Source organism: Sus scrofa, chromosome 17 (assembly GCF_054392235.1).
Source record: "Sus scrofa isolate SSC_HxYL_T2T_F1_AM1 chromosome 17, Sscrofa_HxYL_maternal_Yorkshire_Landrace_v2.0, whole genome shotgun sequence".
Classification (NCBI taxonomy): Eukaryota; Metazoa; Chordata; class Mammalia; order Artiodactyla; family Suidae; genus Sus; species Sus scrofa.
The window spans coordinates 29723269-29749512 of NC_139399.1; the positions used below are offsets into that span (position 1 = coordinate 29723269).

At 40.1% G+C, this 26244-nt stretch overlaps 1 protein-coding gene and 1 non-coding gene across 2 annotated transcripts in view; one reads left to right on the forward strand and one right to left on the reverse strand.

The window, feature by feature from the left end:
• Positions 1–231: 231 nt before the first annotated feature.
• On the forward strand, positions 232–338 carry LOC146395202 (U6 spliceosomal RNA). The gene has a single exon (XR_014832979.1). It is a non-coding gene; the product is annotated as a U6 spliceosomal RNA (small nuclear RNA).
• An 11133-nt stretch (positions 339–11471) lies between these two features.
• The window catches only part of ESF1 (ESF1 nucleolar pre-rRNA processing protein homolog), a 61569-nt gene continuing 46796 nt past the window's right edge, over positions 11472–26244 (reverse strand). The window contains exons 11-14 of the mRNA XM_001926068.7: positions 24467–24554; positions 16539–16621; positions 14637–14783; positions 11472–12234 (exon numbers count right to left, since the gene is read on the reverse strand). Of these exons, the coding sequence (XP_001926103.4) occupies positions 11941–12234; positions 14637–14783; positions 16539–16621; positions 24467–24554 (612 nt within the window). The 3' untranslated portion in view covers positions 11472–11940. The remainder of the gene's footprint in view (positions 12235–14636; positions 14784–16538; positions 16622–24466; positions 24555–26244) is intronic.

Genomic DNA, 26244 nt, shown 5'->3' on the forward strand with positions numbered 1-26244 from the left:
GACTAGTATCCATGAAGACTCGGGTTCCACCCCTGCCCTCACTCAGTGGGTTAAGGATCCAGCATTGCTTCGGGATGTGGTGTAGATCACAGCTCGGATCTCGAGTTGCTGTGGCTGTGGTGTAGGCAGGCAAATGTACCTCCAATTTGACCCTTATCCTTAGGACTTCCACATGCCGCAGGTGCAGTCCTAAAATAGAAAAAGAAAAAAAAAAAAAAAAAAGCAAATATAGTGCTTGCTTTGGCAGCATATTTACTAAAATTAGAATGATAAAGAGAAAATTAGCGTGGCCTCTGCTCAAGGATGACATGCAAATTTGTGAAGCATTCCATATTTTTCTAATACATTTAGAATGGATGGTCAATGAAATCCTACTGTACAGCAGAGGGAATTATATCCAATCTCTTGAGCTGGAACATGATGGAAGATAATATGAGAGAAAGAATGTATATCTGCATGTGACTGGGTGACAATGCTGTACAGCAGAAGTGGGCACAACACTGTAAATCAACTATACTTTAGTAAAAAAAAAAAAAAAGAAAGAAAAAGATAAAGAAAGAGAAAATACAATAGGACCTACTTTTGGTGAATTTGGACGTTGTGATGCATAGTGAAGTAGAAAGGCTTGAGTTGTTCCAGGCAGAGCTCAGTTATGGGATTACTGAATCTCTTCTGGTGAAGTTGTTTCACAATTTAAAGATTTAAAAGTTGTATCTTTTCAGCATCAGCCTACATCCTGCTCTCAGGTAGCTTCCCTTAAGAGTGGGCAAAGCTGTGAAGCCCACTACCTGTCCTCTGTCCATTACTGGGGCTGAATCAATGTTCCCTTGCTAGGGATGTAACTAAAACACACTCCAGGGACCCCCACTTCTGTAGATTCAGAGCAGAAACCGTTGCGTATGTCCAACCACAGACACACCAAGAATGTTACAGCAGTACTATTCGTAATAGCCCTAAAGTGGAAACAGGTAGGTGTTTAAATTAATTCACTAATATTTTTACATCTGAAAACTAGAGGGAAAAACCTGTTATATAGAACCCGAGGAGAGTTCTGAGAATTCTGTTAAAAAGGAAAGTTTTACCTGTTCCTGGAATGACTTATACCATTTTTTTTAAAGTGTAAAAATGAAGTGTTTGCTATAAACCCACATCCTGTGTCATGGGTAAAAATAGAAGCAAAGTTGTGAAGAACAGACACCAATTGGCTGTCTTGGAAAACAGTGAGTAGGAGGAAGAGAAACTCACTAAGCTAACTCAAGCAAAGATGCAGTCAAGTAAGAAGCCTGGGGAAACTTGAGACTTGCAACTACAGGATACACAACTTGGCAGCCACTTTCTCTGTCTCCAGAGTTTCGTGGTGCCTCATCTCTGTATCTTTCCACCTGTTCTGTTCCATCTCTTTCCTCTTTGATGCCCCATTCTCTCCACCTTCTTGTCAGGTAGCATGTTGCCAATAAACCCTAACAATGGCTTTGGCCTGAGTCTATATGACCATCAAGCCCAGCTGATTGGCTTTATTTTTCTCTCTGAGAATGCTTCTTTCTTTTCTTTTCTTCCTTCCTTCCTTCCTTCCTTTCTTTCTTTCTCCCTTCCTTCCTTCCTTTCTCGTTTTCTTTCTTTCCTCCTTTCTACCTACCTTTCTCTCTCTCTTTTTCTTCCTTCCTTTCTTTTCTTTTTCTTTCTTTCTTTCTTTTTTGTCTTTTTAGGGCTGCGCTCATGGCACATGGAAGTTCCCAGGCTTAGGGTCAAATTGGACCTGTAGCTGTCAGCCTAAGCCACAGCCACAGGAATGCGGGATCCTTACTTAGCCCACTGAGCAAGGCCAGGGATCAAACCCGCGGGGGTGGGGGAGTGGAGGGTCCTCCTGGATACTAGTTGGGTTCATTACTGCTGATCCACAACAGGAATTCCGCTTTTTTAATTTTTTAAAATTCCTTTTCCTTTTGTGTGTGTGTGGGGGGGTGAGGGTAACATTTAAATCACTGGACTTATAGTAAAGCAGATGACCCTCCATATGGTAGCTGGACCTCATCTAGTCAGGTGAAGATCTGAATAGAACAAAAGGCTGACTCCCCCCCCCCCCTGCTCAGTGGGTTAAGGATCCGGTGTTGCCGTGAGCTGTGGTGTGGTCGCAGACGCGGCTCAGATCCCACGTTGCTGTGGCTCTGGCGTAGGCCGGCGGCTACAGCTCCGATTAGACCCTGAGCCTGGGAACCTCCATATGCCGCGGGAGGGGCCCAAGAAATGGCAAAAATACAAAAAAATATATATATATATTGATTCTTCCCTAGGTCTTCAGCCTGATGGCTGCACTGCAGCCTGTGGGCTTGCCAACCTCCGTAGTCCCAGGCACTAATTTCCTGAAATAAATTTCTCTGTTATATAAGCCCATCCTATTGGTTCTGGAGAAGCCTGGCTAATACAAGAGCTCTCGATGAGGCACTAGGATATTTTCTGTGATTATCAAGGTAGGAGCACAGAACAGGCATAGTGTGTAAACTTGCTTTGTAGCTTTTTAATGTTCAGGTGTATGGCATGTGTTCCCCCCACATTTGGCAGTCTCTCCAGCCCAGTAGCATGCTGGTCCAGCTCACATTGCACCTGCAGCCCATCGTAGGCATCTCTTTCCAACTCCCTGTTCACTGACATCAGGCTAGTAGCTTGAGATCATCATGGTGGGAGTATTTATAGCAGAGAAGTCAGCAATCATGACAAATCAGGGCTTTTTTTTTTTTTTTTTTTTTCCCTCCCCCGGATAGTTGTTGGTTGAACATTAACCTGTCTATAATGGCCTGGCTTCCAAAGATGTCAGGAGCGGGCTTGCCTCCGCACAGCAGTTCCATCAGATACAGCAAGTGACTGCCATGTGGGGTCCTCTGTCCTAAGCTCCTGTAACCCTGCTTCCTCCCCTGCACTGTGGGCTCCTCATCTGAGTCACTGCTATGTGGGGTCCTCTGTCCTAAGCTCCTGTAACCCTGCTTCCTCCCCCGCACTGTGGCCAAGTCATCTGAACCATCTGAGATGACTTCTGTTTCCTGCTTGGACCTTGGTGACAAAATGTGGCTGGCAAATCTCTCTGGCCCTAAGCTCACCCTCAGGGTCAATGCCTTCACCCACTCCCCACCTCCACTTCCCACCTTTTGTTTTGGTTTTGGATTTTTGGCTGTACCCTACATCATGTGGAGGTTCCCAGGTCAGGGATGGAACCTGCACCTCAGCAGCAACTTGAGCCCCTGCAGTGACAATGCCAGATCCTAACCTACTGCACTACATGGGAATTCCTCCAATTTCCATCTTTTCGACCAACAATTGACAAACTGTTCTATTTTTCACCCTCCCTTCCTTCTCCTGGGTCAGTTCTTCACTCCTTGCCAAGGACAGAGGAAAATCAGGTGAAATCTCTGTACCGACTTCCAAGACTCATGCCAAAGGGACATCATCTAGTCAGGCATTTTGTTGCTCAGCCACCTTGGTTATTAAAAATTTGTGTCAGTGTTGCTTCGTGAGGTTATTTTTGGAATCCCCAAATGTATAAAAGGAAGACAAAAGCCAACTGTCACAATTAATTGGAAACCACGTGTTTAATTTCAGAAGGTGAGAGTGATAGAAATCACATAGAGCTGTCTATGTCTCATCTCTTTCAATTATTTTAAAAATAAAAACCTCTTGTGGTTTTGACCTGTAATCTTATATCCATGCATATCTGACTTACACACTCAGTAATGGGTCTTGGCTTAGGGCAAGAGCCCAGGCCCCTACACACCACGCAGATCATGGGAGCTGGTGGAAAGTCCTCTGTCTGGAACATGCCAAATAAAGGAGTTCTTGACCCTCTTTTTTTCTTGAGTGGCTGCCTGGCAATTTTTTGAACCTTATGGATCCTTCCCAGAATAATATTTTTAAATATAATAAAATCATATGGAACTATATTTAAGTGCAAAAAAAATTGCTACACAGTAGCTCCAGAGTTTGGGGGTTGTTTCAGGTTGCCTCTGCTTTTCCAAGCCCTCCTGGTCACACTGCATCTTTGAGTTACTTCAGACTCTAGACACAACATAGTGTTGGTGAGGTTTAATAAAAAACAAGAAAGAAAGAAAATATTGTCTTCTTCCTCCTCCTTCACCTCCCCCTCCTCTTCCTACTCCCCCTCCTCCTTCTTCTTCACCACCCCTGAGTCATGTGGCAATTCCCAGGTCAGGGATAGAACCTGCACCACAGCAATGACCCCAGATGCAGCAGTGACAATACCGGATCCTTAACCCATAGCTACAAAAGAACTTCAACAATTAACTTATCTTTATTTTTCCTTAACCCATAGCTACAAAAGAACTTCAACAATTAACTTATCTTTATTTTTATGGTATCACAATGAAAGATTCCAAATCCATGCTTGAATTTTGAACATAAGGCCAAAAAACCTTTTCTTTTAATAACATGTCTAAAAAAACAGACATGAGAGTTCCCATCATGGCTCAGTGGAAACGAAACTGACTAGCATCCATGAGGATGCAGGTTTGATCCCTGGCCTTTTTCAGTGGGTTAAAGATCCAGCATTGCCGTGAACTGTGGTGTAGGTTGCAGACTCTGCTCAAATTGAGTTGCTGTGGCTGGGGTGTAGGTCTGCAACTACCACACTAATTCTACCCCTAGCTTGAGAACCTCCATATGACATGGGTGCAGTCCTAAAAAGACAAAACAAACAAACAAAAAACAAACAAGCAAAAAAAAATGGACCTGTAACTTAAAACGTGGAAACTGTGATGGAGTCGTCTTACTCCACTCACCCAGTGGGCTGAGGAGAGGGGCCTGTTACTGATAATGTCAGTAAAACAAGGTGGATAGAAGAACTCAGAGGCATGAAGGAGAGTTTATGAGGACATTCTGATTCCTGCTCCCAGTCTCTTCCTGGAAAATGATTGCTCTCTGGACTCAGTGCTATGAGATCCCATAGGGCCTTTATAATAAAAATCCACTTATCTATCTGTCTGTCTGTCTGTCTATCTATCTACCTATTTTTCTAATGCCGTGGTGTGCAGCAGCTTGATATAAGATCTTAGTTCCCAGGCCAGGGATTAAACCAGGGCTGCGTTGGTGGATGTGTCAAATCCTAACCACTAGACCACCAGGTAACTCTAGCTGCCCTCACATCCCTTAAATTTTTTTTTTTTTTTTTTTTTTTTTTTGTCTTTTCTAGGGCTACACCAGTGGCATATGGAGCTTCCCAGGCTAGGGGCCTAATCAGAGCTTTAGCTGCCTGCCTATGCCAGAGCCCCAGCAATGTAGGATCTGAGCCGCGTCTGCGACCTACACCACAGCTCACAGCAATGCCAAATTCCTCGATCCACTGAGCAAGGCCAGGGATTGAACCCACAACCTCACGGTTCCTAGTCGGATTCATTAACCACTGAGTCATGATGGGAACTCCTTAAATTTTTTGTTTAAGTCAGTTTGAATTGTTTTATGTTTTTTTGCAATGTTCCTAAGGCAAATAGATGGGGAAATTGAGATTCACTTGAATCCAGAGAAATCTGCAGGAATACAACAATGCCCAGGTGGGTTCCAATACTGCTAGGGCTCTCTAGAATAACCTTAAAATTACCCTAGAACAAATCTTTTTTGTCCTTTTTTCTTTTTAGGGATGTACCTGCTGCATATGGAAGTTCCCAGGCTGAGGTCGAATCAGAGCTGAAGTTGTCAGTCTATACCACAGCCATGGCAATGCCAGATCCCAGCCTCATCTGTAACCTATACCACAGCTCAAGGCAACTCTGGATCCTTAACTCACTGAGCAAGACCAGGGATTGAACCCACATCCTGTGGATACTAGTCAGCTCCTAACCTGCTCAGCCTCTACAGGAACTCCCTAGAACAGATCTTTATAATAGATCTGAACAAAAAAACTTACATAAATGATATAACTGTTTTCAGTTTTTCTTGAGTCAAATAATGAGCTGCTGTCAGATTAAAAATTTTTTTTTTTCTTTTTATTACCACACCTGCAGCACATGGAATTTTCCAGGCTGGGGGTTGAATCAGAGCTGCAGCTGTCAGCCTGTACCATAGCCACAGCAACATAGGATCCAAGCTGAATCTGTGATCTATGGCCACAGCTTGTAGCAACACAAGATCCTTAACCCACTGAGCGAGGCCAGGGATCAAACCCTCAACCTTGTGGTTACTAGTCGGATTCATTTCCACTGTGCCAGAACGGGAACTCCCATCAGACAAATTTTTTGATACAATATACTGCTTCTTACTAGTCTAAGGGAAAAGACATGGAAGATTTTAGTGAAAAGGGTTAAAAACTCCTGACAGGCTACTCAAGACAAGAGCACGTGTGGTATGAAGGATAATGACTCAATTTTAATTTTTAAAAAAATTCATGGAAATAGCTCATAACCCCAAAGCTGGCATTTCACACATCTTTCCCCAACACAGTATAATCTGTTCTTTTATTTGCTTTGGCACTGTCACACAGCCTGGAGTTCTCATCACCACATTTTGGCAAATTTGGGGGTCATGCAGAACCCATACTTCAGGCTGAGCATAGACTTTCATTCACGCTTTTTCATTTTCCCATGTGGCTGATTCTGGTTATTCTTGGCAACTCCTTTTTCATAAACTTTTCAAGGAAGTGATAAGTGAACCCAGAGATGCTGAGTTTAGAGATTGTAACTCTAATGTTAATGTTGGTGGGGCCTGAGGGACAAAGTGTCCCAGTCACCTTCTAAGGGGTTTCTCTCACTTCTCTTAACTCATGTCCATCTCCAGAAATCTGGGAAATTTACATGACTGAGCATCCTACTGTGGCACTTTCAAGTTGCAAGCACTCTGTTTATAATGTAATATCAAGAGTTTCTTTAAGAATATGGGAAAGGGAGTTCCCATTGTGGTGCAGTGGAAACAAATTTGACTGGTATCCATGAGGATGCAGGTTCGATCCCTGGCCTCGCTCAGTGTGTTGGGGATCCGGTGTTGCCAGGAACTGTGGTGTAGGTCACAGCATGGCTCAGATCCTGAGTTGCTCTGGCTGTTGTGTACGCTAGCAGCTGTAGCTCTGATTCAACACCTAGCCTGGAAACTTCTATATGCTGCACCTGTGGCCCTAAAAGCAAAACAAAGAAACAAACAAATGGAAGAATATGGAAAAAAATGATCTTCAAATTAGGTCAAAATAGTCCATGAAGACTAAAGCCCAATGCCACTATATTTGTCTTTGTGTTAGGATATAGGTAGAAGAGCAAGTAACAGAGACGAGAAAATAGTGGCTCAAACAAGGTAGTATTCTAATATTCTGTCACATAGATGTCTCAAAAAAGTCTGTGGATGGTATGGTGGCTGTGTTTCACGAAGTCCTCAGAGATACGGGCTCTTTGCAGCTTATCATCCATTATTTCTACATGGTGCACTTATTACCATATGACATAATTTTTATTTAGTGCTAGATTATTTCTACCTGAACCTAACATTATTTCTCATAATGGACTTTTGTCCTTAGGATTCAAGATGGCTGCAGGAATTTAAGCCATTGCATCTGCATTCCAGGAGTCAGGTGAAAGAAGGGAAAAAGCTAAGAGGCAAAATTTGCTAGTTTAATGATGTCAAAGAAAGCTCCTTAGAGCTGTTATTTACTTCCACACTAGGTTACAAAGGAGGATGGGTAAAACCGTCTTATTTTGGAAAGCCCTACATTCAACTAAAGGATTCTGTTACTGCAGAAGATGGAAAGAACAGATATTGGCAAACAACAATTGATCTCATCCATAGTCACTTAAAGTAACTAGAGAAGCATGTATAACTTTTTTCCTGGTCTGACTTTTTAAAAAATTTAATGTTTATTTTATTTTATTTTATTTTATTTATTTTATTTCCCCAATACATTATTTGTTTTTTCTGCTTACAGCATGGTGACCCAGTTACACATACCTATATATTCTTTTTTCTCACATTATCATGCTCCATCTTAAGTGACTAGACATAGCTCCCAGTGTTACACAAAAGGATCTCATTGCTAATCCATTCCAAAAAGGCAATAGTCTGCATCTATTAACCCCAAGCTCCCAATCCTCCCCCCACTGCCCCCGGCAACCACAGGTCTATTCTCCAAGTCCATGATTTTTTCTGTAGAAAGGTTCATTTGTGCCTTATATTAGATTCCAGATATAAGTGACATCATATGATATTTGTCTTTTTCTTTCTGACTTCTCTCAGTATGAGAGTCTTTAGTTCCATCCATGTTGCTGCAGATGGTATTATGTTGTTCTTTTTTACGGCTGAGTAGTATTCCATTGTGTATATATACCACATCTTCCAAATCCAATCATCTGTCAATGGACATTTGGGTTATTTCCTTGTCTTGGCTATTGTGAAAAAAGCTGCAATGAACATGCAGGTACACATGTCTTTTTTAAGGAAAGTTTTGTCTGGATATATGCCCAAGAGTGGGATTGCTGGGTCATATGGTAGTTCTATGGATAGATTTCTAAGGTACCTCCATACAGTTCTCCATAGTGGCTGTACCAGCTTACATTCCACCAACAGTGCAGGAGGGTTCCTTTTTCTCCACACCCCCTCCAGCATTTGTTATTTGTGGACTTATTAATGATGGCCATTCTGACTGGTGTGAGGTGGTATCTCATGGTAGTTTTGATTTTCCTTTCTCTGGTAATCAGTGATGTTGAGCATTTTTTCATGTGCTTTCTTAATGATCCTATCTACTGTGCTAGTGGGGAATTTTCTCTGCTGATTTGGGATGTTACTTATACTCTTGAGATTGCAAAGACTACAGACTCATTCAGATGATTTCAAATGATGGAGCACTCACCACAACTGTTATATAAAAAGGTGCAGGGGCAGATTTTCATTAAGTGGCCTGTGTGGCAAGTCTCGTTTTTGTAAATGGCTGCAGCATTATTTCTGGACATGCATACCTCTCCAGGAATTTTCCACTGTCCTATATTATGAGGTGGAACTTATATCTCCTCACCCGGGAAGACCTTTTCAATTGCCTCAATTAAGTATGGATGGCAGGAGTGACACTATGTGACATCTGCGTCAAGGTCATAAGAAGTGATGAGTCTCCCTCTTGCCCACCTTTGGAACCCAGCTACTATGCTTCCAGCCAACAGCTAGCACTAACTTGCAAGTGACACAAAGGAGCCATTCTGGAAGCAGATCCTCTGGTTCTCAGCTAAGGCCATGTGGAGAGTATATGTCTTCCCCACTGACCCTTATGCAAATTGAATGTTTTTGAGAAAATAAATAATTGTGGTGGTGGTTGTTTTTTGTTTTTTGTTTTTGGCTGCCCCACGGCATATGGAGTTCATATGGCCAGGGATCAGATCTGAGCCACAGATGCGACCTATGCAGCTACAGCAATGTTGGATCATTTAAGCCACTGTGCAGGGGCTGGGGATGGAACTTGCTTCCTGGTGCTGCAGACACTGACCATCCTATTGTGCCACTGTGGGAACTCTGACTGTGCTTGTTTTAAGCTGCAAAGTTTGGGGGTGATTTGTTATAAAGCAGTAGATAACCAGAATGCTCAGGACTCGAGGAAACTGGCATGATCTGGAAAAGTGAGCCTGCTGGGCCTCATGAGCATTGGGACAAAGATGCAGAGATAGGAGGATCCTTCAGGACCCCACATGGTTCAGCTAACTAAGTTCATTATCTTTGCGTCCTTGGTATTGGGCAGGATCCAATCAGGTGACAGAAACAAGAATTTGAACAAGGAACATTTAAATAATTAATCATTGTAACAAGGTAATAGTCACAGGATTGACAAAGGGTAACTAAGGGAAAAGGTAACCTCTAAAGAATATAGGAGTCACATATGTAGGCAACAGCTACTAAATTCTTAGGGCTAACACCCAGCACTCAAATAAGGGGCAGATGTGGAAGAGCCCTCTCCCAGCTCTGAGGTCTATAGCTCACCAGCAATGGAGCAGCTGTTAACGACTAAATGGTGAGATGCCTTAGGAATGGGACATGCTAGGAATCTGGCTGCTGGCCAGCTGGGGGAATTCCACAAGGAATTGGAAATGGAAAAGCGATAGAGAAAAGTGAAGGGAAAAAAAAAAAAAAAAAAAAAAAAAAAGCCTTTCCTGTGGCTTCCTTGGGGAGGGACGGGCAAAGGAGATTTAGGACTGTCTAGCTTGAGTCTCAGTAGGCTCTGGGGTAGAGAAGTTGTTGCTAGTCATTGGTGCTTGGCCTGGGGTGATTAGGGCAGGGGAGTCGTGGCCCATTGGAAAAGCCCAATAAAAGAGGGGGTAGAAAGTCTGGACCCTGGATTTGTGGTTTCCATTTGAAAGGCATGCTTGTCAACAAATGATCAACTATCTCTATGAATTGGTCAGCCCTGGGAAGGACAGCCTAGGATCAGCAAGGCCCCAGTGGTCAGAACATCAGAATACAGAAAATAGGAGTCCCCATCGTGGCTCAGCAGGTTAAGAACCCGACATAGACTCTGGGAGAATGAGGGTTTACTTGGCTGAATTACCTAACAATGTCAGTACTTTATAAGAACATAATTCCTTGCACAATACTCTGCATTTTTGTTATTATGAGCAATTTTAGATATCCTTTTTTCATCCCCTTGTTCAGAAATTGTTTATATACTCTTGATATCACTCCGAGTCTTATATCCCTTTATTCTTGAAAACATACACCATATTGGCAGCCTTGAATTTTTCTATCAGTAATGTCAAGTTTATTGTTAACCACAAACCTGACCAGACTCCTACTGTCTTTAAGAAGCTACCATTTGTTCCAAGTGGCCATTTTGGTTTTTATTTTCATTTATTTATATAGGACACCTAATTCTCTGCTCTAAATAGTCAGTTAATAGTTTATAAAACCTTGATCAGATGAAATCCAAGAGTTTTAAGGCCTTGAAGGTGTGTTTTAATTTTAAAAAGAATTAAAATCTCTTAAACTCTGTAACAGCATATCCACCCTTCCAAGTATTCCAAAAATCTGAAGGGCAGACAGAAGAATTTTCTTTCTTTTTTTTTTTTTTTTTTTTTGTTGTTGTCGTTGTTGCTATTTCTTGGGCTGCTCCCACGGCATATGGAGGTTCCCAGGCTAGGGGTCCAATCGGAGCTGTAGCCACCAGCCTACGCCAGAGCCACAGCAACGCGGGATCTGAGCCGTGTCTGCAACCTACACCACAGCTCATGGCAACGCCGGATCGTTAACCCACTGAGCAAGGCCAGGGATCGAACCCGCAACCCCATGGTTCCTAGTCAGATTAGTTAACCACTGTGCCACGACGGGAACTCCCAGAAGAATTTTCTGTTACTACAATTAGAAAAATAATTTCAGAGCTCATGAACATTTCACACACAATTATAATCAATGCAAACCTGGAAGTGCCTTTCCAAGGAGTTGTCCTCTTTAAGAGTTAGTCAGTTTCTTAGATATTTTTCCAAAGAGCAGTTTATTTGAGGTGAAAAAATAAGTCAGTGTCATACAAAATAATAAAAACATTTTATTTACAAATTAGTTTAATAAACAAACTACAATGAGTATGATTAAATAACAAAGATTATTGTCTTCTATTAATTATGGCTAGAAAAATAAATTATTTAAACAAAGCTCTAAACCTGTCTCCTGCTCCCAGAGAAATTAATGTATTACATGTACATATTCTCAAAATGTTTCTAACTCTTATTCAGCCTTAAGACTTGGGTACTGTTCCATTTTTTACACAGAATTGTAAACAGTCTTTATAAAAATTTTATAATAAGGATTAATTAAAATAATTATTCATCTATGGAAATATACAGTACAAGTCTGCTAATCATCCACAAGGAAATTTTACAATGTTCAGTCAGATTTTATTCATATTCTTGAAGGTAGCACTGTTCCCAATAAGCATTCCTTCTACCACTTCTGTATACTTTATACATTCTCAAACCAAAAAGAAACAACTTACAGCTATTTGACTTTTTGCTTTTTTCTTGCTTGAAACTGTTCTGTTTTGTTTTTTACAGATTTAATCAACATTGACAAGGCAGGATCAATGGACTTCTTTTGTGATTCCTTTTGAATTTCACTCTCTTTTTTCTTTGTTGCCTGAGTAAGTTCTTGTTCTTTTTGTTCTCTCTGACGGGCTTTCTCCTCAAGGATTTTTTCCATAGCTTTTGTTTTCTTGAAATTAGGATCTGAAGGATCCAAATTGAACAAATGGGAAGTATACATTGCCTGAAACCGTGTATCCTTAACGTTTACCTGCAAACCCAAAAGGAAAACATAAACAAATAAAATAAAATTAGTAAACCAAAAGGACAAAAAAATGGGATCAAATTTCAAAGGTCAGTAAGTTGATTATATAAAATACAAATATGAGCATTTTGCATTGACTTATTAGAAAATTGTTTCCCCAAAGATTGCCAATGGAGTTTTAAGGTTTATCTTTCAAGCACAATGTACAGGACACACTGCTCTTATCACCCAGTGACAATATTCTTGAAGGAGAACCACAGAGTCTATGTATGTAGTAGCCTGTAACCACTGGTCACCTAGACTGTCTGTAGCAGCAGAATAGGCAGGCTTCCCTGTGCTTATAGCGTGAAATCTTTCTGGCGAGGATAATTAAGATGGTGATGGTATCTCCCACTGGAGTTTTATGCAAAGTCAATGCATTCTAAATACATAAAGCGGGGGCGGGAAGGATGGACTGGGGGTTTGGGACTGGCATGTGCATACTGTAGTATATGGAATAATTTGGGTAATTGAGACCTGTTGTACAGCACAGAGAACACTACCCAATATTCTCTGTTAATCTATGTGGGAAAAGAATCTGAAAGAGAAAGGACATATGTATATGTATGACTGAATCACTTTGTTGTACAGCAGAATTTATCACAACCTTGTAAATTAACTATACTTCAATAAAACTTAAAAAAATTAAAAAAAAAGTAACATTAAAAATTTTTTTTTCAACTTTGGTGCCAAAATGAGCAGCTACTGAGGGTGAAAGATTTAAAGATTTACAGTACAAGATTTAGAGACCACTTGGAGTTCCCGTCCTGGCGCAGTGGCTAATGAATCTGACTAGGAACCATGACGTTTCGGGTTTGATCCCTGGCCTCACTCCAGTGTTGCCATGAGCTATGGTGTAGGTTGCAGATGAGGCTCAGATCCCGAGTTGCTGTGGCTCTGGCGTAGGCCGGTGGCTACAGCTACGATTAGACCCCTCGCCTGGGAACCTCCATGTGCCACAGGAAGAGGCCCTAGAAAAGGCAAAAAGACAGAAAAAAAAAAAAAGAAAAAAAAAAGATTTAGAGACCACTATGGGAAAGACAGTAACCCTGAGACCAAGGTCTGGTCCCAAACTACTTCTTTTTTTTTTAAGTCTTTTGTGTTTTTAGGGCCGCACGCATGGCATTTGGAGGTTCCTTGGTTAGGGGTCAAATTGGAGCTACAGCTGCCAGCCAACACCATAGCCACAGCAACACGGGATCCAAGCCATGTCTGTGACCTACACCACAGCTCACGGCAACACCGAATCCTTAACCCACTGAGTGAGGCCAGGGATTGAACCTGCAACCTCGAGGATACTAATCAGGTTCGTTGACCACTGAGCCACGATGGGAACTCCCCAAACTGATTCTTTATCTTTCTACTAAAACACTATGTCCCACATTTTAGGAGTGTACCCTTAACGTCAGCCAGGCTTTCAAGTATTGCCAGGCAGAAGGGTGACTAGCCAGAAAGGTAGCATGACTTATTGCTACCCAGCATTCCCACAGAAAAAATAAGAGTCCACCTGGAGATGGACTGTAGAGTAACTTCCTTACAGTAAGAACAACAGATGTGATACCACCAACACTACAACAATCAGGGAAAATGTTTTTATGAACAGTGATTAGGGTGTGGAGACAGTTCTCATAATAGAAGATTTGAATACAAATCATTCTTTGCTTTCAACTTTTCAGAAGAAAATCAATTCACCAAAAAGTTTAGTGGGTCAGCAGCACACATGGAACTGACTTAGAGACACTGGAGCTACAGAGTCGTCTCAAAGTCCCTGTACATGTCACTTAGAAGTTCTCTGTGTGCACCTCTCAATTCTTTAAACGAACTCAAAATTTCTCCCATGTTCTTCTGGGTCTATTCTTCCATGCTAATGGATGGAAGCCATTAAATAGTCCCTGATGGCTGTTTGTAGGTTTTCCCTAGAGGGCTCAAACTCATGCATGAGGTCTGTTTGGTCACGAGTAATGTGTACTCAGGAAAAAGAGGGAAAAGAGGGGGTGATGGAAACAAGAAATATAGCAATTAAAAAAGCAGGGCCTACTGCACTGGTCACTGCACACAGAGTATAACCTGATGTGATATGAACCTTGTATGCCTCAGTCAGGCTTAAATTTGCAGAACATTCCCAGTGTAAGCACCACAGTGCAAGTGACTCCACAGGGCAAGTAACACCAAAAGTTACATATTTTGGTTCAACAGGCTGTGAAAACACAAGCCAACTACTTCACCTTCTAATCAACCAAAGAAACACCCTGGTGATGAACTGGCTCTCTTGGACTGAAAGATGATAGTTTTGGCTCCTAAGGCATTTCAAGGCTAACTTCAGAGCTGACTTCAGTTTTAAGAGGATAATGACTTTTGCCCCTGGTTACCTCAAAGTCATCCTCCAGTAATTCCTTCTTCTTCATCAGCTGTTTTTTCTTCTTTTTGCTCAGATTCTGGTGCTCTACAATTTTGTTATAATTGAAGTGTTTCTTGCTCTCTTCTTCCTCATCCATCACGAGCAAAGCCATTTCAGCCTGTGAAGAGAAAAAGGAGTCCAAATATACAACAGAGCTTTTCTTTCCCTAAACAGGAATATGGGGCACAGGCATCCCATCTCCTCCAGGAAAGGGGGATTCAGTCTCCAATGCTCTGGGATGACACCTGTCCTCCCCAGATTGTGGATTACCAGAACTCATAAAGAAACCGAGAGATCTCTGTACAGCAATAGGTGTAATTTTTAGAAGCGACATCACTGAGAGGGGTGAAAGTGTTACTTAAAAACCAGACCGTAATTCATAGAGTGTAACTGGTTAGCAGGCTGTAGAAAAAAGAGTCCTCAAGTCCCCAAAATAAAAATTTTTCATTTTCACTTTCATCTTTCTAAGCAGACATTAAATCCAGCAAAACATGTAGTAAACTTTCCAAATGTGTGTTTTATAAAGGAACAAGGAATTTCTTCTCTTTTTCTTTTGCCTTTTATTCTTTCAATACTGCTAATTCCTATGAAGGCAGAATCTTAATATTGGCTTCTGAGACATAATACAATGCCTATTTCCACTAAACAGGGATTTTCTAATGACTAAGGGATTAAATGTAAATCCTCAAGAATCAAGGAAACAACCAGCCATGTAACATAGGAGAAAATACGACTGTGCTATAAGATTCTGGTGATTTTCCTGTATTACCACTTCAGACTGCTTCAACTACCTCTCCTTCCCATCACTGGTACCTGCAGTTGGCTTTCTCTTCAGAGACATTTTCTACAAAGAGAGACTGTTTTTTGTGCTCCTTAACTCTATGAATATTACTGTATACGCAGTAAAAGCTGCAGAATTCAGGTGACCAGTCAGGCTCACTCCTAGACAGTGATATGAACATCAGTTCACAGGAATCATCATTATCAGAGGAATGCTGTTGACTCCAATTCCTGTTTCAGCTAAAATGCATATTATTCTGTGCCATGCATCTTTTTTTTTTTTTTTTTTTTTTTTGGTCTTTTTAGGGCCGCACTTGTGGCATATGAAAGTTCCCAGGGTAGGGGTCAAATCAGAGCTGCAGTATCAGCCTGTGCCACAGGCACAGCAACACACTAGATCTGAGCCACATCTGCCAACTACACCATAGCTCATGGCAATGCTGGATCCTTAAGCCACTGAGTGAGGCAAGGAATCAAACCTGTGTCCTCAAGGATACTAGCTGGATTTGTTACTGCTGAGCCACAAAAGAAACTCCATGTGTCACACATCTTGGAATCACTGAAGCATAAAGTTCACTACCTTTCCAAGAAAGCCTTTAATTTTGTACATTAAATTTTTAAATTTTCAATAATATAAACAGAGAAATGAGCACTTAACATGCCATAAAGCAAAAATCTGTACTAAAGAGATTCAGATCGAATTAAAACTCAGAACTGCTGGAGTTCCCTTCGTGGCACAGTGGTTAACAAATCCGACTAGGAACCATGAGGCTGCAGGTTCGATCCTTGGCCTTGCTCAGTGGGTTAATGATCTGGCATTGCCGTGAGCTGTGGTGTAGGTGGCAGACACGGCTCGGATCCCGAGTTGCTGTGGCTCTGGTGTAGGCTGGTGGCTGCAGCTCTGACTTGACCCCTAGCCTGGGAACTCCATATGCCGTGGGAGCGGCCCTAGAAAAGGCAAAAAGACACACACACACAAAACAAAACTTAGAACTGCTGAAATCAGTTATTTTTATTAAGGAGACTGGGAATTCATGTGGACAACTTCACTTAAAGGGTATATATCAATTATTCACTATGACCTAGGCCTTACCTTTTGTCTTTCTATTTCAGCTTCTTCCTCTGGAGATGTGCCATCTTTTGCAGATTTCATTGATTTTTTCTTTTCTTTTATACCTATCACAACGAACCAACATAGGAGGGTAAAAATTTGAGACTATCAACAAAACCTGTATATACTATTTATTTTGAAATTTTGTTTAAAACAAAAATATTAGACATCTAGAAATAACCCTATCAATAAACATATAGAAACTAAAGAAAGTGAAAAAATATTACCAAGATGACTATGGATATGAATGGAATACTACTACTACTACTAATCTGGATGGGGTGGGAGAATATTATAAAGAAGGAATTTCTTCTGAAAGTAATATACAATTACACATCAAAAAAAAAAAAAAAAAATCCTAAGATCACTTCAATAGTTATAAGACTCAATTTCTACCCATGACAAAATATATACATTTGAGGAATTCCCGCTGTGGCACAACAGAAACTTATCAACTAGGAACCATAAGGTTGCGGGTTTGATCCCTGGCCTTGCTCAGTGGGTTAAGGATCTGGCATTGCCATGAACTGTAGTGTAGGTCACAGCCGCAGCTCAGATCTGATGTTGCTGTGTTTGTGGCATAGGCCAGCAGCTGTAGCTCTGATTAGACCCCTAGCCTGGGGAACCTCCAAATGCTATCGGTACAGCCCTAAAAAGCAAAACAAGAAAACAAAACAAAGAACAAAACAAAACATATATATATATACACACACACACACGATAAAATTCTATTCAAGAAAGTTTTTACAAAGATTAACAGAGAAATTTGATATACCAGTGATAGTGTGCTAAACTGTACTGCAAAGTGAAAAAAAAGAACGAAAATACTTTATTATATAATGAGAAAAAAGAACACTACGGTTTAGTATGTAATAAAGTATAGCATCGTACATCACTCAAAAAAGAGATTACTCAATAACTGGAGCTAGGCAATTTGTTTTATTCTGGAAAAAAAATCATGAAATAGCTATATCACATAATGTACAGGAAAATAAAATGCAGGTATAATAAAGAGTTAAACATTAAGGGAAAAAAACCCTATGAGAAAATACAGGGGAATAGCTATCTGATCCTAAAATAAAAGAATACTTTCTTAGCATAAGAACAATGGAAGAAATCACAAAGGAAAAAAAAAAAAAAACCTAAGGTAATTTAAATATATAAACTCTTGAAATTTATCAGCAAGATGAAAAATTCTTCTCTGTAATAACAATTTGATAATAACTATGTGTAAGTAAAAGTTTAACAAAACCCTTTCTCTAGTGACAAATTTGATCTTTGGTTAACTTTCTAGTTCTATTATTATTAGACAAAACCATTCATGGTAAAAGCAGCTCCTGATTAGAAAACTGCCCTGTAATTCCAGGGATTCAGGGACCTCTGGAGACAAAATGTCAGATAAAATGTTCAGTCCTGAATAAGAGGTAGCAGCACATTGCAGTTAAGAGCAAGAGACTGCAGCAGCTGGCCTGGGTTTAAATTCTGTATCTCCTACATTCTAGCTACTACAGCAGTTTCATACTTGTGTGCTTATCTGTAACGTGAGGAGTATAACTGCACCTACCTCCTTGAGTTACTATGAATAAATTACAAATATGAAGAGCTTAGTTGATGTACGGCACACAGTGCTACAAGTGCTTGCTATTACTGTTATAGTCTGACTACACATATACAAGATGTGCTGGATTCCTTGGTGATCATGCAGGTGCTTTGTTTTTCCTTCCTTTTTTGTGTCTGTTGAGAGTGGTTCAAAGAATTGGTATCAAAGTATGACGAACTAGTCTGAAGAGTAAGAAGGTTCAGAATCTACAAAGCCATGTTCTATTACTCTTGAATGTTACTACACAATGCCAACCTTCTCTGAACTGCTGGACACCGTCTTATTTGGATAAGCTGAGTTCTGTCCTTTGAATGCAGGGAAACCAATGGTCTCTAAAGTATTAGCAACCAATGCTTCTAGAGAACTTACTGTGTGTCAGGAAGTAGTGCTGTTCCATTCCCTTTTATATATGAACTACTTTAACCCTCACAACAATGCTATGAGGTAGATTCTATTATTTGAAACTGAAGCAAAGAGAGGTTTGTCTCAAGGTAAGTAAATAAAGGAACCATGAGTCAAACCTGAGCACCCTAGCTCAGGCTCTCTACTGTCAGCCATTTACCCTTCACTCCCTTGGTATCCAATGTCATTCTCCCTGGAATAGCCCTTTCCATTTAAAATGCATTCTGTTGTGAAATAATAAAGTAAAATTCACAGAACACATAATGATGGTTGAAAAACCACAGGTGGTGAGGGATAATAGGAAAAGCAAAGCCAAAAGCAGAGAGATGCTTTAGAAGCTGCTCCTTGTGCTCAACCCCTGCCGTGGCCAGGTTTGCCCCTCACTGCCACCAAGGCCTTTGTCTTGCACTTCCAAGAAGAAACATAACTACATGCAGTCTTCCCCTAAGTGAGACAGCACTCCTATCTCAAATGTTTTTCAGGGAATGATGTATCTGCTTTAAGATTATAACCTTTCTCTGTCGCAAAGTGTGTGTGTGTGTGTGTGTACCACCAAGGTTCCACTTTCTTAGGGTCTGATGCCCACACCCTAACTTTATCTCTGCTCCTATGCTCTCTAGGCAAGGGCCCTCTTTGAAGTGAATGGACAAGTGACATATGCAGAAGATCATTCTCTGGCAGGGGAAAAAAAATCAGGCTGTATATGATTAATACATAAAGGAGATAAAGATCTTCACATACAGCTGTGGGAAATAATTTCAAAGAGCCCACAATGAACTGCTCCAGATTTTATAACAACCTGGTGAAAAGTCATAAAAATAAACTTGAAAGGAAGATTGCAGGAGGGAGAAAAAAAATCTCCAAGATGGCTGGGGCTAAAAATGATATCCAATTTTAGTTTGACGAAAATTTCTTTGCTCACGAAGAATTTACTGTGCGCTAGACTGAACTGTTTAGTCATAAGATAAATAATGTGCAGAGACCCTTTCCACACTGTTAACAAGATCATATTAAGAGGGCACGCACATACACACACACATATATTTTTGAAGCATCTTCCCTTTGGAAAGTTTTCAGACCTAATTTTAGATGAAGAGTAATAGGGAAATAAAAGTCCCTGCTCTGAAATGTTATCTTTACTTTTTGGCGAATCTTTTGGCAAGTAAAAACCCACATCTTCTGGGATTGCTGCAAAAAGCACATATAGATGATTCTGAGAAGCTGAATACTAACAAAAACTTGAAACTGGCTGTTAGGGTTTTATAGTTGAAAGCCTTACTGAGGCTACTATCCCTTTAATCCAAAAAAAATCTCTTTCATGGAAAAAGGTGTGTTGCAAACAATTGATCTTTAATATGAATATCTATAAAGGAAATTCTATTTTCCATTACATACAATGTCAGAGAATTGTTCCCATAAAAAATTCTTCCAGAGTGATCAGCTGAGCACTTCTTCTGAGACAACAGTTAAGAGAATTCACTGGAGGGAAGACTGGTCTCAGTACTGACCAGACAGGAATGCTAAGCCCCCTAGTGATTCAATCTTTTGTAGCAAGTTCCTGCATCCAAGACCATTTGTTCATAATCAGATACAGTCTATTAGTCTTCCTCTGGACCTAGGCATTCTGGCTTTGCTTGAAAAGCCAGCAAATTCTCATGTCCAGCTCTTATACATATGGATCCTGGCTCTGACTTTGGTCTTCATAATGTACTTGTGGAGTTACAACAAGTAAAGGGAGCTGTTAGGATTTAGGTTCTACCATCTGCCACTGGCCCCCGTGCAATTCAGTTGTGGTTTTTGAGCTTCAGTTTATTCATCTATAAAGTGGGTTGAAATTTGGATAAGAGGACAGAATGCATATAAAAGGATCTGTAAGCTATAAAACAACATGAGCAGTATCTGTAAGCACCCAACCTACTGGCTGAATGAATCAAATATGTGTACCGTATTATTAAATATTCATGGTCACTTATCAAATGTCTAAAGTTGTCAAGACAAAGGATGCATTTTAATAGGATACATTAATATGTAATGTTCTGTATTTCACTTCTACTTCTTTTCTTTTTGCCCGCCTTGCAGCATATGGAGTTCCTGGGCCAGGGATCAGATTTGAGCCAAAGTTGCAACAGAAGCTCGAACTACGGCATCCTCCCTACCCCCACCCCGTGCTGGGGTGGGGAATGAACCTGTGTCCCAGGTACTCCTACTTCTTCAAAAACAAAATATTATTACAGAGTTAGCAATTAGATAGCAATAAACAAGTTTTTCCAAAATTTCATTTCTATAAGAAAAATAACTCATTCTAGAAGTACATTTTCAAAACTCATCTGAGTTTGCACCTTAGAAAAAAATAGAAAAACTATAGCTAGTTTATAGCGAGAGGGAAAAAACAGAAGGGAAAATTAGAGAAGATTTCTAGTACTCATATAGGCTCCTAACCTGAGCCAAACACCAGGTCTGGCATCAGTCAATGAACTCAATTTCTCCATATTTTGAAGAGTGTGTAAGTTTAGCTCTGGGACTGCCTCAGGCAAAGGTGTTATAAATATACCCAAGTTCACTGGCATAAAATGTCTCTGTACTGCTCAATGGTGGGACTTGAACTGTATACCTTGCAAACACTAATGCTTTTCCTCCCATCTCATGGCTGTTCCTTCTCAGTTTCTTAAACTTTCCCCCTACCTTCGAGATAGTACCTTCTCCAATGCAAGAGTACCTTATGCAGGCTCCTGACCTTCATCTTCCCCCTTTACCAATGCTTTTTACCTCTTATTTCATGGTCTGAAATATTATTTATAGGCTACTGATTCCTAAGTCTGTATGTGCATTCTGACTTTTCAGCTGCTCTCCCAGACTTATATATAAATGTTAACCTAATATCTCCATTTGGGTATCTAATTAACATCTCTAACTGATTATATCCAAAATGGACCTACTGATCTTACTTCCCATCTAAACCTATTGTTCCTACATTCCTCCCTAACTCAGTAAATGGAAGAATACTATTCTAAAGACACAAAACAAAAATCTAGGAGCTATGCTAAATTTCTTCCTTATCCAAATAAAAAAATCAGCAAGTCTACCTGCAAAATATATCTAGAATCCCACTCAACTTTTCTCCTTCCAATTCCATTACTGGCATGCCGTCTAAACCAACCATTTTCTCTTGTCTAGGTCTCTCAGCTTTCACCAAGGCCACTCTTCGATCTGTCTTCTTTGTAGGACCCAGATTAGTACATTAAAATAGATAGTTTATGATGCTTTTTTTTTTTTTTTTTTTTAATTTTTAGGGTCATACCCACAACACATGGAAGTTCCGGATCTAGGGGTTGAATTGGAGCTGCAGCTGCCAGCCTACACCACAGCTACAGGAATGCCAAATCTAAGCCACATCTGCAAACTACACCACAGCTAACAGCAATGCTGGATCCTTTAACCCACTGAGTGAGGCCAGGGATCAAACCCTCATCCTCACAGACACTAGTCAGGTTCTTAACCCTCTGAGACATGATGGGAACTCAAGTTTATATCATATTCTTGCTTTAAGACCCTTCGGTGGCTTCTCACCAAAACTAGACTAAAATCCAAATTGTTACTATGACACAAGGGTCTGCAGGATCAATCCTGTGACCCAGCCTGGCCTCATACCAACTACACTGTCCCTCTGACCATGCTCCAGCCACACTGGAGTCTTTTAACTTCCCTAACATGACAAGCTCTTTCTCACCCGTAGTTGTTCTACCCACTTTCCCCTCAAGTTCAGTGCTCTTCCCCCAGTTCTCTGTGCTTGACTCCTTCTTGTTCCAGGTTTTTGCTTAAATGTCACCACCTCAGAGAAGCTTTCTTTGCCTACATTATGTAAAGTAAGCACTCTCCTTCCTCCTTGTTACAGTCTCTGTATCACCCTATTTATTAGTTCCTATTCTCATACAATTCTTATTTACCTATTTCTCAGGTCTTCTCTAAAACTATCAACTCCTACAGGGATGTAACTGCTTGAATTATTGGTGTTGTGTCACTAGCCTAGCAGAGTGTCCAGCACTTGGTAGGCACTCAAAAATATTTACTGATACGGGAGTTCCTGTTGTGGCTTAGCAGAAAGGAATCCAACTAGTATTCATGAGGATGTGGGTTGGATCCCTGGCCTCGCTCAGTGTGGTTAAGGATCCAGCATTGCCATGAGCTGTGGTGTAGGTCGCAAACACAGCTTGGATCCCACGTGGCTGTGGCCGTGGTATAGGCTGGCAGTTGTAGCTCTAAATCCACCCCTAGTCTGGGAACTTCCATACGCTGTGGGTGTGGCGCTTAAAAAAAAAATTACTGATATAAAGAATAACCAATCATGTCAAGACACCATTTTTCGGTCCTAAATTTTACGTAAATTTTTTTTCATTCTTTTTTCTTTTTCCTTAAAATGCCTTAAATCCAGTATACATAAATACTCCTAGGAAGTATTCTCAAATCAAAAGTATATTAAAAGCAAGCAAATTTTATCTATACTTTCCTTTGGAACTTCTGATATTAATTTTAGAGAAAACTATTCTCTAAAATTCACAATCTAAATGTACCAATTCCAAGAAACAAGCAACCCCAAGCCACCAAGCTATTTTACTTGCTCTTTGAATCCTACCCCGAGTTCTGAAGTCTAACTAGATTTCACATGCCAAATGAAGCATTCTGGAATGAGAACAAGGAAACTACAATGCTTTGCATTTCTCCATTATAAACTTGGTTTCCCGAAATCAGAGGATAAGGCTAAAATCCATCATCTTCTAGAAATGACCGCTCAGGTATGATAAAAAGCAGAATATGCTAAGTTTCCATTTCCCTTTCCAATTCCTAAGAATCTCACATCCTATAACAATCTTTATTCATCTTGATCTCCTTTTCATCAATAAAATGTCAGGGCTAAAAGGCTATAACAACCAGAAAATAATTTTGAGCAATTTTGACTTTCCTGTTGAGAACTATTCTGGCCCACTAGTCACGAGGGACAAGAAGCAGGGAAACTTCATAAAATCCTTCTCTTTACACTGCCAGCTTGGAGTTGCTCCAGGAGTAAGCCTTTGGGGTTCATGTGTGTGGTATTCATAGCAGGGGAAGGCAAAATGTATGAGAACAAATGGAAAATGCTTTCAGTGGACCTGCACTGACTTGTCCAAGTATGGCCTGAACCTTACTTACCACACACATTTATACATACCAAAAAGGTAAGAATGAAAGCATTCAGGAAAGAATGACTAGTGCACATGCAACGGAAACAGTCTCCTCGGATATATGAAACCAGACACTGGATAGTTTAGGGATTGAGGAAAAGGGGGAGGAAGCTGGCTTTCAGCTGCAATGAAGGTAATCATGAAGCAGAACAAATAAAAAAGGGATAAAATGAAACATAGATGCTTTTGTCTATTCGAGCCGAAAAGCTTTTACACTATGAAACAAGTCTCAAACAAGTAAACTATGTAAAAATTTTTAAAAGTTATACACATGTCCACATAAACAAACAAATTTTTCACATACTTTCAATTCTTCATAGCCTTTGCAAAGAAAGACCTAGAGTGGACATATTACAAAAAAGCAGTGAAAACATACAAAAAATAGGACTTCCTTTTCTCTCATCCTTTTACAGTCAGTATGTCTGTAAGAATAGTTCCCAGAAAGGAATCCCTAGCAAACTATTAAATTAATAATCATGTTACCAAAAGCCTCCTATAATGAAATTACTTCTGGTATGTACAGGAGGCATGCTGACCCCTCCTAATCCAATCAATGGTTAGACCCCCCCACAGGACAGACCTGCTTATAAGCCATGAGGGAGCCATACAAATTCTAGGAATTTTATGTTGCTTCTACCCATGCCATTTTTTTCTTTAGATCCCAACTGAAAACAAAATATGGGCTGGCTTACCTATTTTTTTAGCTTCTTCAGCAAAGTATGGGTCATTCAAATCAATATCGGAGGGAACTTCATCTTCACTGGCCTCTGCAGCAAGAGCCTTAAAGTTGAATAGAAAAATGGTTTATCACAAGAACAACATTATATAAATGTGAAGAAAAACCATTATTTCTTTTAAATCAAGTAGTTCAATCTAAATTGAAGAAATACTATAAATCAACTAACTTTAATAAAAATAAATAAAATTAAATGAGTTTTTTAAATGGATCATCAGCTTCCTAAATAACTTTTGAGTAATTCTTGTTTATTCAACAAATACTTAAGAAACATTTAATAAATGCAGGAACTTTGTAGGGCTTTTGGGAGAAATCCAAGTTATCAGATATATGGTTTCTGTCTCCCAAGATTTTTAAATTTATTAAAGGAAGTGAGACACATAAATATACATATACATAGTAATAATTCAAGACAGGAAGTGCTGGAAGAGTTTAAAAATAAAATACAGCCATTCAAGGAGAAGAATACTTTTAGATGGGTAATCAGTGAAGAGGCATGGCCTTATCTCTCACAAAATTGAGAAACAGCAGTTATTATCAATATAGTGCATTGTGGATTATGTCATAAATCATTATTTAAAACAACTTTTTTGCTGTTTTTTTTTAAGTTATGAAACTTCAAACATATACAAAAGCAGGAAGGAAAGCATAATGAACCTCTTGTTCTCATCACTCAATTTCGACAATTATCTTGTTTTACCTATAATACACTCATGATAATTCTTGGGCTTTTTTTTTTTTTTTTTTTTTGGTCTTTTCTAGGGCCGCACCCATGGCATATGGAGGTTCCCAGGCTAGGCGTCTAATCTCTAATCACAACTGTAGCCACCGGCCTACACCACAGCCACAGCAACGCTGGATCCTTAACCCACTGAGAGAGGCCAGGGATCGAACCCGCAACCTCATGGTTCCTAGTCAGATTTGTTAACCACTGAGCCATGACGGGAACTCCCTCTTGGGCTATTTTTAATAAAGCACATCTGTTGGTTACATTTTCCCCAACCAAATCTGAACAGTTCAGTATATTTAAATTTAATGCTTTTTTTTTTTCTTTCTCTCATTTTTAGGGCCACACTAGCGGCATGTGGAGGTTCCCAGGCTAGGAGCTGAATGGGAGCTACAGCTGCTGGCCTACACCACAGCCACATCAGATCTGAACCGCATCTGTGACCTACACCACAGCTCATGGCAATGCCGGATCCTTAACCCACTGAGCGAGGTCAGGGGTCAAACCCGAAACCTTGGGTTCCTAGTTGGATTTCTTTCCACTGTGACACAATGGGAACTATTATTTACATTATTTTTAAAACTATTATTTTTTTTTTTTTTGCTCTAAATTATAGCTGTATGAACTATGGTGTATAAACATATTTGTTTCTTCACTAATACTCTCTCAGTATCAAACTGAAGCGATGAAGAGGAAGAGGGGAAAAATATTTTTCACTTGAATTCTTGAAACTCTCCTATGTGTGGAGAAGCCAGGGAAATGGAAGAGATCCGCTAGAAGCACCAAGTCCAGGACAGAGGCTGAGTCTAGAACAAACTGGGCACTCAACGAATATAGTCTTAATATTATTGACAAAATGAGTACACTCTAAGCCCAGTGGAGGGAAACAGTAAAAGCACAAGATAATCTCAAAGCACCAATCAAATGAAAATCAAAGAGAATAACTGATAAAGGTCTCAGAAAAAGAGTGACTACTTAACTAACCCCACTAAGTCTTCCAAGAAACT